This window comes from Lolium rigidum, chromosome 1 (genome assembly GCF_022539505.1).
Source record: "Lolium rigidum isolate FL_2022 chromosome 1, APGP_CSIRO_Lrig_0.1, whole genome shotgun sequence".
NCBI lineage: Eukaryota > Viridiplantae > Streptophyta > Magnoliopsida > Poales > Poaceae > Lolium > Lolium rigidum.
The window spans coordinates 153716272-153734674 of NC_061508.1; the positions used below are offsets into that span (position 1 = coordinate 153716272).

The window sequence follows — 18403 nt, forward strand, 5'->3', positions numbered from 1 at the left end:
GGAACGCCAGAAATTCCGTCATGGCGGCTTACCGAGACGAAGTTGACGAGATCGCCAAATTCTTTCTAGGATACGAAGTCAAGTACGTCCGGAGAAACGACAACGCAGCGGCAGACATGCTATCCAAGCTCGGATCCGGCAGGAAACCAATTCCGCCTGGCATTTTCTTGGAGCACCTACGGATACCCTCGGTGAAGGGCGCTAACCCGGAAAACCCAGACGTGGCAGTATCTCCGGCTAGAGAAGTGATGGCTATCATTCCGGCTTGGACGCAACCTTTCCTGGACTACCTCATCGATCAGAAGTTGCCAGAGGACGAGGTCCTCGCGCGACAGATCATCAGACGAGCAAGATCCTACACAATTGTTGATGGACAGCTCTACAAACGAAGCGCAACAGGGGTATTTCTCAAATGCGTCTCTAATCAAGATGGCATTGAAATCCTTAGAGAGATCCATGCAGGGGATTGCGGGCATCATGCCGCTCCCGGCTCACTCGTTGCAAAAGCTTTTCGGCTAGGCTTTTACCGGCTCACAGCTAAAGAAGACGCCGACAAAATAGTCAAGACCTGCCGAGGTTGTCGGTACTACGCTACTCAACCAAACGCTCCAGCCCAAGAGCTGAAGACCATACCTATCACCCGGCCATTCGCGGTCCGGGGGCTCGATATGGTTGGTAAGTTAAAAGATCATCTCCTGGCGGTTTTGAATACCTCTTGGTCGCTGTTGACAAATTCAGCAAATGGATCGAGGCAAAGCCAGTGAGAAAAGCCGACGGTGCTACGGCACTAAAATTTGTTTGCAGCCTCGTGATGAGATTCGGCATCCCACACAGCATAATCACAGATAATGGCACAAACTTCGCTCAAGGAGAATTGAAGGATTATTGTGAGACAATGGGGATTCGATTGGACCTTGCATCTGTGGCTCACCCACAATCCAATGGTCAAGTTGAAAGGGCTAACGGTCTAATATTATCAGGAATCAAGCCACGCCTTGAAGAACCGCTGCGACGAGCAGCTGGAGCTTGGGCTGACGAATTGGACGCTGTCTTGTGGAGTTTGCGAACTACCCCTAACAGGTCAACAGGGTTTACCCCATTTTTCCTGGTATACGGATCCGAAGCCGTGATTCCCTCCGACATCATCCACGATTCACCGCGAGTTTCCGCCTACAATGAAGAAACAGCTGACGAGGCCAGACAGCTATCTGTGGACCTGATCGAGGAAGCTCGGAATTTAGCTGACCAGCGCTCCGCCATCTATCAGCGAAGCTCCGACGCTATCACGGTCGTCGAGTTCGGAATCGCTCTTTCATGACGAGGAGACCTGGTCCTCCGCCTTCGGCAGGTGAAAGACCATAAGCTGCAGTCCCCATGGGAAGGACCCTTCGTCGTTAGCAAAGTGCTTCATAACGGATCGTACTACCTTGTTGATTTCCGAGAGCTGAGGGACAGACCTGCTAATTGGCACCGGAAACGCAAGCGTGAGGATCCGGATGACATCTACGACGAGACAGATCGCCCCTGGAACATCGCACAGCTACGTCCTTTCCACACTTAGCGTATTCTTTCCGAGTTATAAACTGTAATAGTTATACATGATCAATGAAATAAAGCTTATGGTTCACTCTTCGAGTCTTTTACCTCCTTTACTTGTTCATTTTTAGATCATGTGTGTTTTCCGACTAAAACCGCAGAGCTGGATATTTCCGCCTAGGCGTGTATAAAAAGTTGTGATTTTCAAAAATCGTCCTTTAGGACGTAAGCTTAAGTTTTCTGATTAAATTGTTATCTGTTGCGAACTCGTGGATTCCTAGTAGCGATTTCCGGCACCTATGCTTGGGGGCTTGTTTCCGCGGTTATTGACGGACTACCATTGGGTTTCGTCGCCCCTGGCGAGCGTTTCCGGCTAAGGTCTTCCGGCTCGCGAAAGGTCAAGCGGGCAAGTCGGAAAACAACGAAATCAGCACTTGCTTTCCGACACAAAACGAAACATGCACATAATATGAAAGGATAGCAGGATAAGTGTTTCCGCCCCATGCATAGTCGTTTCGTCCCTAGCTACTTAAGAATTTAAGTTATTCATTACAAACCCACTCCGGGAAAAAAAGTGATGCATCAGTGTTCATTGTTTCACAGGTTCTCGGAGGATTGCTCTTCATCAGAAGCCGTGTAGGCGGAGCCGTCATCTGAGCTATCGCCTGAGCCGTCGCCGTCGGAGTCGGAGCCTTCCTTGTCATGGTCGGCACTTGACCCGGAGCCTTCCTCGTCGCCCTCCTCGGCAGCCTCTTCTCCCTCTTCTTCCGGGTCGGAAAAGCCTTCGGGAATATCATGCTTGTTGTACCAGAACGAGTGGTTAACTCGTCCAGCAAACAGACGATCAAATCCCATAGCCTCCGCGAGGAGATGTCTCATGGTGGTACCCTTGGGGGCTCCGCGTGCGACGTCTGCATATTTCATGGTGGGGAAGTGCGCTTTGCAGGTGGCTAACACGAGGGCAACAACTCCGCGAGACGAAGACTCCTGCCAATCCTTGATGAGCTCCGGCACGTTCTTCATGAGATTTGTCATGCGGTCAATAACCGTTGTCTTGGCTTTCTTCAGGTTAAGGGACTTGGCAATTCCGCGACATGCTTCGATGAGGTCCTCGATTGAGGTCCGCGCTTCATCATATGCCTCAGTCCTGTTGAGGGTTGACTCTTTGGTCCATTCGAAGCCAAGGCGTGCTGCAAAGTAAAAAAGGATGAGTTTCTTCCGCGGATAGAGACAATTTTGAGGAAGCCGGAGTTAAAACAATAACAAAAAGGGTACTTACGGAAGATCATCTTGTCAATGGCCTCCGCCTCCGCCTCCTGGCTCTTGTTTTTGGCCGCCAGGGTGGTCACCCTGTGATGGCTTTTCTTGAGTTTTTCAGCCAGCTCCGCCATTTCGCGGGAATGTTTCTCCGAGAGCTCCTTCTTCTCTTTGGTTTCCTTCTCGGAGGATTCTTTCAAGAAGTTCTTCAGAGTTTCATTCTCCGCCTCCAATACTTGGATCTTGGCGGACAAGGCGTCGATGGTGGGGCGTTTGTCAGTTTCTTCTGAAGACAGAAAATCCCACAAGTTATGGGTTATGATTGTTCATACAGTACAAATTTAAGCAGCTCGGATTTCTCACCTTTCAAACGGGTCTCCAGGCGGAGCACAGCTTGTCGATTATTCTCAGCAGCTTGGCGCAGCCCTTCTATTTCCGTCATCTGCTCCAGCACATGAACGCGCAGGTATTCGTGCAGTTTCCGCGTGCTCTGAGACGCAAAGAGGATTTAGCCGGAAATTCAAAATTCTGGGGGCTGGCGAGGAGTTCAAAGTTTTGGATCGAGAAAATTTTAAATTTCCGTCTAAGACAATTGTTGAGAGAAGCATCGGCTAATACATGTTACACGGAAAAATGTCTGAACCAATGCTTGGGGGCTAGTGTTACCTGGCGCACCTCCTTATGCTTAGAGAAGAAGATCTTGAGATCACTCTCGAGGTCGGAGAGCTCCTTCATTTACGTGATCCGCAGGCCCCCACACCTTCTCCATCATTTCGGAAACTTTCGCATGGCGTTGGGAAAGGGTAAGCTTTTGCAGAAACGGAGTAGGTTGAGGGTCAGCTTGGAGCGTGCTGGTAGCATGAATCAGCTGCACTTTCTGCTCATACTGCTCAGGTGTAGGTTCGGCGGAGGTGGCAGTTGGTTGCTCAGGCGGAGGCGTAGATGAAGATGCGCCCTTCCCGGAACCACCGTGGCCAATCGGATCTTTAGGAAGGTCGTTGATATTAATAGCGTCCTTGGGATCCGGCTTGGTGGCAGAGGAAGCCTTGGGCGGTACTTCGACTTCTGGTGTGACTGGCATGGAAGCCGGAGACGGCTTTGTCCTCTTCTTGGGGGCCTTAGGGGCTTTGGGGGGTTGGCTTCCGGAACTTCTGCCACGAAAATAAAGGAGCATTATGATTAAGTATATGCTGATGGCGGAATGATTTTCCTTCGGAAATTTGGCACTTACCCGGAAGGTCTGAAAAACTGGTGGATTTCTGGCTGGGCTCGGTTGCTCGTGTCGATGAGTTTGAGGCGCTTTTTCTCCGCCTCCGCTTTGCGAGTTGCCGCGGTGCTGAGCACGTCGCGGGCACGTTTGGCTGAAGGACTGGAGGGGGCAGCCCTTTTCCTCTTGGATGGGCGCGATGCTTCGGGGCTTCCGCCTCCGATGCGGCCTCCGGGTCAGTAGTGCCCGTGTGAGGAACCCGGAGGAGAGTTCCGAGATCGCCTTCCTCGAGGGCTTCGAGCTTTGTTGCAGAGCCAGTATTTAGTCAAGTTGCAGGCTACAAATAAAATGACAAGTTAAGACGCGATAACATACCGAGGTGCCGGAGCCGTTGGTGTGGATGTCCTTGTTGCACACGTGAACGTGGAGATCACGCTGGATCTTGATTAACAATCGGATCCGCTTGTCGATGGCGTCGGCGGAGAGGTTGTCCTTGGACGCACGCATAGGATCGTCGCGCCCCGTGTACTGGAACATCAGGCGGTCCCTGTGTTGAAGAGGTTGGATCCGCTTGGTAAACCAGGACATGGTAAGGTCCTTCCCCGTCAAACCTTCCTCTGTCAGCTTGCAGATCCGCCTAACCATTCGAGTTAGCCGAGGCGACTCGGAGAGATGAGGGCATTGCGTCCAGGCCGGATTCTCGCTGGCAGGGCTGTTCTTGAAAGGCGGCAGCACCTTCGTGCTAGGCGGGTCGGAGACGTCCTTCAGATAGAAGAAACCCCCTGACCAGTATCGCGCGGATTCGTGGCGATCGGTTGGAGGGTAGACGCGACCGGGGCGGAGCATAAAAGTGATCGATCCGCAGGTAGCCAACTCGGAAGCTTTGGGAATTTTCTCCTTTTTCACGGAGTAATAGTACTGGAATAGAGCGAGGTCAGGAGCTACCCGGAGATGACCCTCGCAGAGCGTCACATGGTTGCTGATCGCCAAGACATAATTCGGGGAAATGTTGTGGGGCTGGAGCCCATAGGTCTTCAAGATTTCTGAAAAGAAATCAGATGGTGGGAAGGAGAATCCGCGCTCCACTAGCGCCTTCGTCACCACCATCTCTCCGTCTTCGGGAGCTGGAGTGGGGGCGCCCGGAAGTGTCCGCCAGGATCCGGGTTTAATGAAGCCCTCCGCCTCGAGGTTGGAGAGCTCCGTGTCGGTGGTGGTGCAGGGCCACCATTTTCCCTTAGACTCGTTGCCTCGTTGATGAGCCTTGGATTTCTTGGCCGCCTCCTCCGCTTTCTTTTCCATTCGTTCTGCGCCCGCGATGTCTTCCGGGTTAGCAGAGGTGCCCTCGATATTCTTGCCGGAACCCTTTGTGGACTCCAGCTGAACTGGGACGAGTGGAGGAGGGGCGGAGGAGATAGGCGTCGCCATGATTGGCTCGGAGGATGGAGGCGGAGTCGCAGAAGACATCTGAAGAAAAGAAGAGCGGTGGCGGAAAACGTAATGTTAGCCGGATCCATGTCATCTTCCTAAGCGTCATCTCTATCAACTACGGCGAAAGACTGAAGCTCGAGAACTCACCGTAATGGATTCCGCGGTGGTCGGAGTCGCCGGCGGCGAGGATTTCGCGCGGTGGCTCGCCGAAGTTAAGAACTCGATGAACTGCACGGTGGTGAAATCACTCCGGCGAAACTCCGGCGAAACTCCGGCGAGTTTTCCAGCAGACTCCGGCACGGCGGAGGAAGAGCTCGTGGGCGGCGCTTCGCTGAGAGGTGAAAGAGGGGGTGAATGGGAAGGCTAGGGTTGACGGTGGATATTTATAGGCCACGGGGAAGAGATTCGTGCTCCGCATCCTGTGGTCGGAACGCAAGCGTCGCACCGTTGGATGCGTGACACGTGTCCAAACCCTAAGCGGTAAAAATGGCTAAGGATAAGTTACCGCTCAAATCGTGCGAAAATGGCGCCAGAATTGGCGGAACCGTTTGAGTCTCTTAAGATTCCGGGTAAACAGCGCGAAGATAAGAAGTTCTCATTCGAAGCAGGGGGAAACCCGGAAACGTGTTCAAATCGTCGATGGATGAAGTCCCGCAGAATGGGAGCATTTTCCGACTAAAAGTTGGGAAAGAAGAAAATGTGAAGTTGGAGTTCTACAAGTTTCTCCATGTTACCAACGTTGCCGGAAGACATGAGGCGCTAGCAAGGCGGAAACAGAAGGTGAAACTCGGAGGACTCTGGGGGCTACTGTTGTGGGTATACTTCATGGGTGTACCATCGATAGTGCCTAGATCCGGCAAGCCCGGGTGGCCCACAGATGGTGATGAGGCGTATGGCCCATCGGGCAGCCCAGTTGCTGTTGATCCTGACGGAAGATGTCCGGCCCAGGAGCAAGGAACCCGGATCCGGGACGACGTACAGAGGAAGGCGGATCCTTGGCGTGCACGACAAGACATAGTATCGTAGTTAGGCAAACCTGTAATCCGGCTAGGACTCTCCATGTAAACCCTAGATCCGTGCGCCTTTATAAGCCGGATCCTGGGAGCCCTAGAGGCACACCCACAACTCATTGTAACAACGCGAAAGCGCCCAGATAATTCCAGACAAGCAGCAGTAGGCCCTGTCATCGTGCAGGTGTTCCGAAGCTGGGTAAATCGCGTACCACCGTCCCGTGTGCACTCCGCCCTATGGCCCCTACTTCTCCCCCTCTTGAGGATCCCACCTCCGAGGTACCGTCGATTAGGCAACGACAGTTGGCGCCCACCGTGGGGCCTGCGGCGTCTGGAGGCCGGAACCGGGAGGGTTCCGCCATGGGAAGCTACGACGACACCATCGCCGTGGGACGTGTCCTTTACGCCGGAAATCTGCCAATCGTCCCTCCGGATGAGTTCTCGGATTCCGGCTAAAACCGACCCCGTCAAGCTCTCCATCGTCCCGGCTGGCGGCATACACATCTTCATCGGGGAAACCGTCGATTCCGACGGAAACCCACTGGTAAGTAGCGCTGACGCGACCGCCGCCGAGCAGGACGCAGTCGCGAAGATCCGATCTGAGACGCAGGAACTTCCTGGCGAAGATTCCGCCTTAGATCTGAAAAAATCAAAACCCACCCAATCCGCCCCTGAGCAGGAAATAAAGGTGGAAGACCAATGCAGATCCGCCTGGGTCTCCCAGGTGTTAGAGAAGCAAAGGTGTCACTTCGTGCACTTCTTAGCCCATACCGCCGGAACCGCCCCTCAAGAAGCCGGAGCTGGTCACGAGCAGGTCGCGGCCCCGGAAAACAACGCTGCTCCGGATCAGCAAGAGGCTGTCGGAGAAAGCGGAACTCCGGCTGAAGAGTCGATTTTGGGAAACCTAAGCCCAATGTCCGGAGACACCCAATCCATGGACACTGAAGAGTTCGATCGCAAGGTGAAGGAATATTTCGTTGAACAAATTCGTAGTCAAATTTATTTCTCGAAGTGCGTAATTGTCCATTAATCCGGTATAAAGAGAGTACATAAAACCCAAATCATATTGTCACTTGCTGGATTCTATCCCCTTTCAGACATTCTCCCCTGCTTCCCTTTCCGACATTCCCCACGCGCGCGGCTACATAACGCAAGAACAGGGCCCCTTTTAATTTCTTCCCTGCCTCACACCAGGTAGTCATCGTGGCGGGTTGGAGAAATATAAGTCGCTGTACTTCAGTTTGGACATTTAGGCGGCGATGAGGAACAACGAGTTGCAAGGTTTAAGCGGCCATGCCGTCGGCGAGGTGGAGGCGGAGGTGGACGGGGAGAAGTTGGTGCACGACTCCTCCGTTGATCACCGCGGCCGGCCGCCACTCCGAGCAGCCACCGGCTCATGGAAGGCGGCGATGTTCATTATCGGTAAGTTTACAGGGCCGGACCATCCTTTTCTGTCTCTGTTCGTTTGGAAACTGTCAATCAGTCAGTCAGTACTCTGATAATCGTTTGTTTGCATGACGATGGATTCAGCGAGCGAGTTCGCCGAGCGTCTCAGCTTCTTCGGCATTGCCACTACTCTGATGGTGTACCTCACGACCGTACTGCACAAGGACATGACGGTTGCGGCCCAGAACACACAGTCCTGGCTGAGCTTCACAACGCTCATGCCCCTCCTCGGCGGTTTCCTGGCCGATGCGTACGTTGGCCGCTTCGCCAGCGTGGTGCTCTCCACCGCCGTGTACATCACCGGGCTTGTCCTGCTGGCCACGGCTCAGCTCGCGCCGGGCCTGAGCACGACGGTAGCGCCGAAGATCCACGAGACCATCTTCTTCGTTGGCATGTACCTCGTGTCGATTGGCACCGGCGGCCACAAGCCTTCGCTGGAGAGCTTCGGGGCCGATCAGTTCGACGACGGCCACGCCGGCGAGCGGCTGCAGAAAATGTCGTTCTTTAATTGGTGGAACGCCGCTCTGTGCTCCGGAGTCCTTCTCGGCGTCACTGTGGTCGCTTACGTCCAGCAGCGGGTCGGGTGGGGCGCCGCCACGGTCCTCGTCGCGGGCGTCATGGCCGTCTCCCTCGCGCTCTTCATCACCGGCCGGCGCACGTATCGCTACAGGAAGCCGGGGGGCAGCCCTCTGACGCCCCTCCTGCGGGTCGGCGTGGCCGCCGCCAGGAAGCGGCAGCTGGAGCTGCCCGCAAACAAGGCCGACCTGTACGAGGTCGCGGGGGCAGCGCGGCTGCTCTCTCACACCCCCCGCCTTCAGTTTCTTGACAAGGCCGCGATCTTGGAACCCGGCGGCGAGCGCGGACCATGGTGGCTGGCAACGGTCACGGAGGTGGAGGAAACAAAGCTGCTGCTATCGACGCTTCCCGTCTGGTTGGCAGCGGTTCCCTTCGGAATTATGGCGGCCCAGGTAACGAGTTTCTTCGTCAAGCAAGCCGGCGCCATGGACCGCCGTCTCGGCGCACATCTCGTTCTCCCGCCGGCAACAGTATTCGCGGCCGGCGCCGTGGCCATGATCGCCACGGTTGCCGTTCACGATAAGCTGCTGGAGCCTTGCCTCCGGCGGGCAACAGGTGCTCAGCGAGGGATCTCCGTCCTCAGAAGAATCGGCGTTGGCATGGCGTTGGCTGCCGTGGCCATGGCCGTTGCCGCCATCGTCGAGCGGCACCGCCTCCATTCCGCCGTCACCATCTCAGTTCTCTGGCTGCTGCCGCAATTCGCCATCATGGGCATCGCCGACGCCTTCGCGCTTGTAGCGCTCCAAGAATTTTTCTACTGTCAGGTCCCTGAAACAATGCGAAGCCTAGGAATTGGGTTTTACCTCAGCGTCGCTGGCGTGGGTAGCCTGATGAGCAGCGTTATTATCGGGGCGGCGAGCCACATTACCTCAGGCGGTGGCCGGCATGAGGGGTGGTTCGGGAAGGATTTGTCAGACAGCAGGCTGGATCTGTTCTACTGGCTGCTCGCCACAATCGGTACCATGAATCTGGGATTCTACATTCTCGTCGCTAGGCGGTACCCGTACAAGCAGAATTACTGAAATCCGTCTATATGTTTGATATGATGTGATTCACCCGGAATGGTGATCTTCTAGTAGCTGGTAGTAAGGTCGGTATGCGCCCCTTGATGCCCTCGAGTAATTTAGTAATTCATCTCCTGGAGATTATTGGAAAACATTGCTGTACCATGTCTTGTTATATGATCATCATCAGTTCATCACTCTTGTTAAAAGGCTATTGCTTGACTTGATTTGTTATGTATGTTTTATAAGATAGTTTGGGCAAGATGTGCACATGCTAATAGATGTGCACCAAATAGTTATGGTTTGCTCCGGCCACGGGCCACCACTTTGTCTCCCGTAACTTAGAGCATCCCCACTCGTTGGCGCTTTCCACGCCCAAATCCGGACGAAACAACCGTTGGATTGGACGAAATTAAGTCCTGGGGAGTACCGTATTTCCAGTCGTCCACCTGGAGTTCGGCGGACATAGTTTAAATTCAAACAAAGCGCCATCCCGCGCTACAAGTACGGCCAGTTGATCGGCAAAAGGAGCAAAAGGATCAGCCACAGATCGGCGATCGGAGGGAAATTACACGGAGACAGGCTCGTCGGCAGTCCCGGCCGGCACGGCGGTGTCCGACGGACCAGTTTCCTCACACGCCGTGGCCGAAGCGGCTGCGGCAGCCGACGAGGAAGCAGCGGCAGTGGACGTCGAAGCAGCCGCAGTCGACGAGGTAGATGGTGAGGAAGCCGAGGTAGGAGCCGGCGGAGACGACGAAGGACTGGCCGGAGTGGCTCGGAGGATGTCGCTGCGGTGGCCCTGGTACCAATTCCTCGTCTCCTCGTCCATCAGTTCCATGTCGCCGCCGCCCATCAGGAACGCCAAGTCTGTGTTCCTCTTCTTCGCCGCCGCCGTCGTCTTCAGCAGGGCGATCCGGACGCCTTGGTTGGCGAGCATCTCCCGCCACCTGCCGTCGAACTTGTCGTTTCTCCCGTCGGCGTGCGACCTCAAGTCGGTCCAGCACTTGTCGATCGATGCCTGCATCCTGTCGGCGGGATTGTCCGTCCGTTTGAGCTCTTTGAGCTTCTTCTGGCCGAGTTCAGGGCGCCCTTCCGCCGCGCAAGCCGCCGGAGCGTCGGGGTTGTACTGCTCGGTCTTGCTCTTCGAGAGGTTCGTGCGAGTTTCCTTCCACTTCTCGCAGTTCTCGAGGCGGGCGTAGACGTTGAGGAACTTGAACTGCAGGCCGGTGTCGTCCGTGTACATGTCCAAAGCTCGGCGCAGCTGGGTAAAAAAGAGCATGGCGATACGGGTCAGTTAACGACGATGTACCTCGGTGATGCAGGGTCGACGGAGCATACCTTTTGCTCCAAGTCGTGGCCGCTGATCGGCCGTTTGTCGACCTCCTCCTGTATGTCGTGCCATTTGCTGCACGCCGTCTGCATGATCCCCCAATGGGTGACCATTGCCTTGTCTCCCCAGTACACGTTCATGTTCGTCTTGTTGAAGTAGGGATCGACGAGTTTGCGTTGCTCGTACGCCTGCCTCATTCGAAGCCAGTATGTGTCGAACGACTGATTGGCCCCGATTATGTCGTTCGTGGACACGGTCATCCAAGCTTCGGCGAGGCACTCCTCTTCCTTCGGCGTCCATTTGATACGCGGTTCGGCAGGCGGCGAGTCCTTCTTCCTCTTCTTCTTCCCCTTCGACAGGTTGGCGGCGGCTTGAGTTGGCTCTTCTTCTTCCTCGTCTTCTTCTTCGACGGCTTGGCTTCCGTCGGCAACATCCTCCCGATGCTCGTTGCGCGCCGCCACAGCTGCCGTTGTCATCGTCTCCTCTTGCGTGAAGAACCCCGGGCACGCAGCGGCGGCGGCCATGAAGAACCCCGGGCTCGCAGCGGCGGCCATGGAGCCGGAGGTGATCATCTCGTGGATCTCCTCTTCGTTCGGCGCCGCCGTCGCACCGAACGGGAGCGGCCCTCGTCGCAGGGCCGGCGAGGTACCCTCGAACAGGCCGCCGCCGACGTCAAGCTCGGGCGGCGACGGCGTGGACCTGGACGGTTGGACGTAGGCGCCCTCTTGGAACACGGCAGTCGGCGACGGCGAGTACAGCGAAGGGGAGAAGGACGACGGGGAACTGGTTGTACCTTGCGTCGGCCATTGGCCGGGGAACATGCCGCCGCCGCCGCCGCTCATGGCCATGCTGATCATCCTCGCTTGTTCGTCCTGGGCTGCCGCCGTCGCCCTCTTCGCGGCGGCTCTTTTCACCCTCTCCGCCCTGCCGCTTGTTTCCACGTCGCGCCGTCTCTCGTCCGCCGCCCACTCGGCGTTCGACATGCCCGGCGGCTTCGTCTTCTTCGCCCGCGGCTTCCTCGCCGGCGCCTTCGGCGGCATTGTGGTGGACGAGGAGGAGAGTGGTGGTGGACGAGAAGACGCCGCCGGGAACTGGAACTGGAAGACGAGGAGAATGGCCAAATTCGGCGGGAGAGAATGGGGATATGCAAGCAAATTGGAGGGAATGGGGATATGCAAGCAAATTGGAGGGAAAATCGACAGGATTTGGTTTTCCTGTCGCCGACTACGCGGGTCCACACGACGTTTCGCGCCAAAATCTTTCGTCCGGAGTCCCCGAACGCGCCCCGGGGGGCTGGGGATGGCGTGGGCTCGCCGGATGGATGAAGGGCCAAATCCGGACGAAAACGAGGAACCGGGGGCGCGACTGGGCCGATTTATGCCGTCTGGATGTAAAAAAGGCTCGCCGGGGGCCTGTTCGGGGGGACGAGTGGAGATGCTCTTATGCCACACGTTGTACAAGATACCTGTGCAGCAAAACTTCCTGTCCATGTCTACTGGACTACTGGCTGGCCGGCAACAGGGATGGTTCGGGAAGGATTTGGGAGAAAGCAGGCTGGATCTGTTCTACTGGCTGATCGCCTCCATTGGCACCATCAACCTGGGATTCTAGCTTCTCGTCGCTAGGCGGTACCGGTACAAGCAGACTCACTGAAATCAAAATCGTTAGTTCTCCTATGATTCTGCTTGTATGTGTTGGATATGATGTGATTCACCCCGAATAATGACCTTCTAGTACCTGGTCGGTATGCGGCTCTTGATGCCCTTTTTTTTTCGCGAAAACGCAAAAGCCTTGCGTTTCGATGCATTGATAGATAAAGAAGAGTTTATGTACAAGTCCGAGGACGGACACAACACACCGTACAACTCAACCCAAGAAAAAGAAACTAATCTAGGGGAGCAGCTGGCGCACACCCCGGGCTCCCGGGCTCCCGCGTCCGCCCATTCCCGCGCCTCAGCCACGATGTCGTTGAATAAGGATGTCACCGAAGGCCGCGTGTTGTCGAAGACTGCCGCGTTCCGGTGCTTCCAAATCCACCATGCCGTAAGCATGATCACCGACGAAGTGCCCTTGCGCAGTTGGCGAGGGGTGGACCGCACCACCAGCGACCACCACTCCGCGAAGTCACCCTCAGCCATGGGAGGGTCTGCAGTGGATCGAATCCACGACAGAACCTCTTGATGCCCTTGAGTAATTTAGTAATTCGTCTTGTTATATGATCATCAGTTCATCACTGTTGTTAAAATGCTATTGCTTGACTTGATTTGATACAAATATATCTACCGGTACCGGATTGCGATCTTGACGTATCGCCGGTGACTTCTCGGAGGAGGAGGTTAAAGGTGCTATTTTTGGTTCCGCTAGTGACAAAGCACCGGAGCCCGATGGCTTCACCGGTGCTTTCTACAAGGCTTGTTGGGGCATTGTCAAGCCAGAGATCATGCATGTCTTGCATAGCTTTCACACCCTTCGGGCCGCGCATCTCCATTGGATCAACTCCACGAATATTGCTCTAATCCCATAGAAAGACGGTGCCGAAGACATATCGGACTATCGACCTATAAGCCTTATCCATGCCATTGCCAAGTATATTGCAAAGATGATGGCCGCTAGGCTTGCGCCTCATATGGACTCGCTTGTGTCCAATGCCCAAAGCGCATTCATCAAAAAACGGAGCATCCATGATAACTACATGTATGTGAGGAACCTTGCTCGCAAATTTCATCGCTCCAAAACACCTTGCCTCCTCTTCAAGCTTGACATCAAAAAGGCTTTCGACTCGGTGAGATGGGACTACCTCATGGATCTTCTCCAACATTATGGCTTCCCGAGAAAATTCCGGGATTGGATTTGGGCACTCCTCTCCACCTCTACTTCGAGAATCCTCCTCAATGGCGTGCCTTGTGACCCCATTAAGCACGGCCGCGGCCTCCGGCAAGGCGATCCGTTGTCCCCTCTCCTCTTTGTGTTGGAAATTGATCCGATCAACCATATCCTTGCAAAAGCTACCAACCAAGGAAGGTTGCACCCCCTTCTTGGAAGAGCTACGGTTGCGCGCACCTCCTTGTATGCCAACGATGCGGCGATTTTTGTGGCCCAAATAAAAGAGGATATCGCTTGCCTCGCTTCAATTCTTGCTACCTTTGGTGAAGTGACCGGTTTAGAGGCCAACCCCCAAAAAAGCCTCGTAGCCCCGATCCAATGCGACGGTCTCGACCTTGAGGACATCCTTCAACCTTTCCCGGCTACGAGAACGTCCTTCCCTATGAGATACTTGGGCTTACCTTTCTCGGTTTATAGGCTGAAACGTGGAGACCTTCAATACTTACAAGATAAAATCGCCGGAAAGTTTGCCGCCGGAAATTGGAAGAATGTGAACATGGCCGGTAGAAGAGTGTTGGTACGCTCCGTCCTTACTTCCCAAACAATCCATCACATCATCTCCATCGACCTTCCAAAGGGGGTCACCAATAGCATCATGGATCTTCTCCGGGCTTTTCTTTGGGCGGGCAAAGACAAAGTGACGGGGGGCAAGTGCAAAGTTAATTGGGACAAAGTTTACCGTCCTACCAAGCTTGGTGGCCTTGGTATCTTGCACCTTGAGAAGTTTGCCGCCGCTCTAAGGCTAAGATGGTTATGGCTTGAGTGGACCGATGATTCGAAATCTTGGATCGGTCTTGGTAATCCATGCAATAAGGAGGACCGGACACTTTTTGCGGCCGCCACTTTTGTCAATATAGGAAACGGTGAAAAAGCGAAGTGTCACGATTCTTCTCTAAATAAGCAAATAGCATCCACCATCACATCTCACTCACATGTTTCTATGTTGGAGATGGGCGGAAGTCAGCGCGACAAAAGGATCTGGAAACAGACTAAGCACCCGAGATCCCCATTCCATAGCGAGGTATATAATTTTGGAACCGAAGTATCTAAATAATATAAGCCATGTAGAAGCTAACCTGAAGCAATTAAATCTCTGGTGTCAAATGCGGTGCTTTGATTCAACGGTGATGTGCACAACACCTTCGTCAGGGACCAATCATAAGAGAAAAAAGGAGCTATATTGCACATAGAAATTGCAAGTTCATTGCCATCCTATAGACTATGTCAACTGATCAGAGGAAAAAGGAGCTATATTGCACATAGAAATTGCAAGTTCATTGTCATCCTATAGACTATGTCAACTGTAAAATAGCCCAGTAACTTCAGATTGGTTGGTTTTTGCCACTTGGGATTGGCTAGACCGCCACAGTCCAAACTGAATAGACGCCGGGATGAACAAATATTTCCTTATGGCCGCCGGTTGTACAGTAAAAAATATGCTACTAAATCAATATAAATTGGCAGCAATAAATAGTATGAACAACGGGAAAAGAGCAACGTATGTTGGGGAATGTAATAAGAAAAGAAAAAAGGACTTAGCAAACCTGAAAAAACCTGGATTTCTGTTGTACGCAGCTGTACCTACTTACATTCGTCTTGCTTTACCTGTGGCTCATAAGAGCAAAAACCAACCAAACTTCAGAGAAAATAAATTCAAAGTTAGAGCACCAAGAATATGATATGATGGTCAGAGCTAGTCTCCTGCTTGAAATTGTTACAAATGATTAGTGGTGCAAAAAGAAATGTGATGGTGAATGCATTCCTTTCCACAATTTTTTACCCCCAGCTTGGTTCGAACAAATAACTCAAATGTAGCCACATAATGTATTTACCTTCCTAAGGCACGAAAACATTTAAGATTTAAGTTATTTTTAAACAAACAGTAAACCAACACACAAAATTTTAAGGACTTATACACTTATGCTTATTCTAATCTAGGCTGTAGCAGAATGACAGATTAACCCATTCGATATACCTACAATATTCAGCTATAAATGACTGAACAAAGTAACTTCGATGAGGAAAAAAAGTAATCTGGAAGTAGAGCACAATATTAAGAAAATTACCATTATCATGAAGGAAAGGAAGACAACACATGTATTATCCATCTTTTCTAATACTAAATTCCATTGTACATTTCCTTTTAAGATGGTCATGTTGAGAAATACAGACAAAATATTAATGTACTCTCATGCTAGATTCTAGCTAGAACATCTACCGCTGATCTAGTATAAGTTGAAAAAGAAAAATCACATAAATTCCAGTCATACAAACTCACTAACCATAAGATATAGTTGTACTTGGTCTTGGATGAATACACTAATGCAGTGTTTGGTTGCAATGAATTGGGCTCTGAATTGAATTGGCAATGGAAAACCAAATCAACCAATTCAATGGAATACCACAAAGACTGTTTGGATGCGCGTGGTATTCAGCTACAGAATTCAGGTTTCAATGGAATACCAAATCCTGTTTGGATGTCACATGTGTAGAAATGAGAGCATTTTTTACCTTGAACAATATAACCTCTGTAATATGAATGAAAATAGCATAAATAGCAGAAAGTGCACAATTATTCTTACAAATAGTAGAAAGTGGATACATTACGTCTCACAAATAGCACAAAGTGGATACAGTATGTCTCACAAATAGCACAAAGTGGATACATTATCTGTCAAACAATCCATAAACATGAAAGTAAATAATATGGTAGCAATCATCAAGGCAAGGTCATGAGCCATGCCTTCCTCAGTTCCATGGGTAGTGCCATGAGTGATTCGAAGGTGCGCTCATTGGCGGTGACCTTCCCATAAGCTATCAACAGCTCATTACCCACCAAATCTGGTATTTTCTTCAGTTCAACCAGGATTTTAGATGAAGGAGTAACCTTCGGTGCTGCTGGTGGTGGTGGTGGTGGTAGTGGGGCGGTTGAGTTCAAAGCATCCTCAAACGTCATTCTCGGCTCTCCCACCATGCTCATGATAGCATCAGCAGTGCGTTGCTTCTTCTTCTTAGGCATCTCAGGAGTTTCTTCATCATCCTCCACCACCTGGGGAACAGATGAGGATCCAACTTGAGCACACTCACCTCCTGTCCTTGCACCTGCATCAGCTAGGTAGTACTTCCCTATATGCATCAAATAAGTAAGTTAGTTATGAATTAAACATGAAGAAAAGAAAGCCAAGAGCAAAGAGAGGTACCCTCTGGTACAACAAATGCATATTGGCGGTCAATTCTCATGGCATCTTTCAACACTTTTGAGTCCGATGCCGAGCCCTCCCAACCAGGTAGAACATAGAGAAACTTCATGTTCCAATCAACCACACCCAACATATTAGTGGTGATGTCTTGTTTTCTATTCCTATATCTCCCTTTGTCAGCCACCCTAACAAACACATCAATATGACACCCGTCTTGAGCACCAAGTGCATTGGGAAACCGCTTCCGTTTGTAATCATCGGGAGAGGTGGCAGTAGGCTCGGGAAGCTTGATGAACTCCCCAGTTAGAGATAAGATGGCAGTTAACACATTACCGAAGTGCCTACTGGTTGTCTCTAAAGACCGCTCATAGCCAATCATCCGCATTTTAGTTCCATGCCCAACTACTTGTAAGAACATAGCAACATTTTCTTCTACCGTGACATAGGTTGTATCTTTGAGACCACCTTTCTCACGCAACATAGCACAAAGATTATGGAAATTTCTTTTGGTTAATCGCAACTCATCATAGCATCTTGTCTCCGTCCCATTGTATGTTCTTGCCAATACATACTTTCTATATGCAAACTTCTTCTCAAAGTCATCGAAGGCACCTAGGTCCCTCGGTGACCTCTGAGTACTAGCATATGCTAATGCAACCATAGACACCTCAAAATACAATTTTGTGAGCATTATCCTTTTCCTTTTTCTTCGTTTGTTCTCTTCACAAATGTAATGAACCAATTCTTGGTGAGACATGATGATTCTACAATGCACAAACAAAGTTCGAAATTTAAATATGCATAGCCCAAATTCATATTAACATGGAAGCATTAACATTATGAACAACAAGTATGCATAGCCCAAGTTCATATCTCATATTTTGCATAGCCCAAGTTCATATCTCAGAGCACAAAACATGAATTTCGAACCTTGGTCGCAACACAAATTGATCTCAGCACTTGTTCACCTCAAATCTGCAAAAATCGGAAAAAAAATTGTGGTCAGTACACATGAATTTTAGGCTGTCCGTCGGTACAGGAGCTCGTCCGCCGGCCGTCCGCCGCTCGTCCGCCGGCCATCGCTCGCCGGCCGTCCGCCGCTCGTCCGGCTGTCCGCCGCTCGTCCGCCGGCGGTCGCTCGTCTACCACCTGCGGCCCGACGGGATGAACCTAGGGTTCGGGTCGTGCGGGGAGGAGGAGGGCGGAGGTGGGCGGCGGTACCTGCAGGCGACGACGGACTTTCGCGAGCTCGCGCTCGGTTCGGGAGAGGAGAGCGAGCGACGGCTCGATTCCGAGCGAATACGGAGGTCCAGACCTCCGAATTGGGCTACGGGTTAAGTTGCCCCGCGCGGGCCTCTCCTTAGAATTGGGCAACAATTCCATAATCCAATACATAGCACATCCAAACAGCAGAATTGGGCCCTCAATTCTAGAATTTCCAATTCAGAGCCCAATTCATTGCAACCAAACACAGCATAAATGTAATTGACTGACATATGACCTGGCCTCTCAATCTGCTTTGATTT

The 18403-nt window shown here is 52.2% G+C and overlaps 1 protein-coding gene across 1 annotated transcript; it reads left to right on the forward strand.

Annotated features, from left to right (window-relative positions):
• The first annotated feature begins 7697 nt into the window (after positions 1-7697).
• On the forward strand, positions 7698-9482 carry LOC124652640 (protein NRT1/ PTR FAMILY 5.7-like). Its single transcript, XM_047191686.1, has 2 exons — positions 7698-7860; positions 7969-9482. Exons 1-2 carry the CDS (start codon positions 7698-7700, stop codon positions 9480-9482), a joined length of 1677 nt encoding a protein of 558 aa, XP_047047642.1.
• Positions 9483-18403: the final 8921 nt, after the last annotated feature.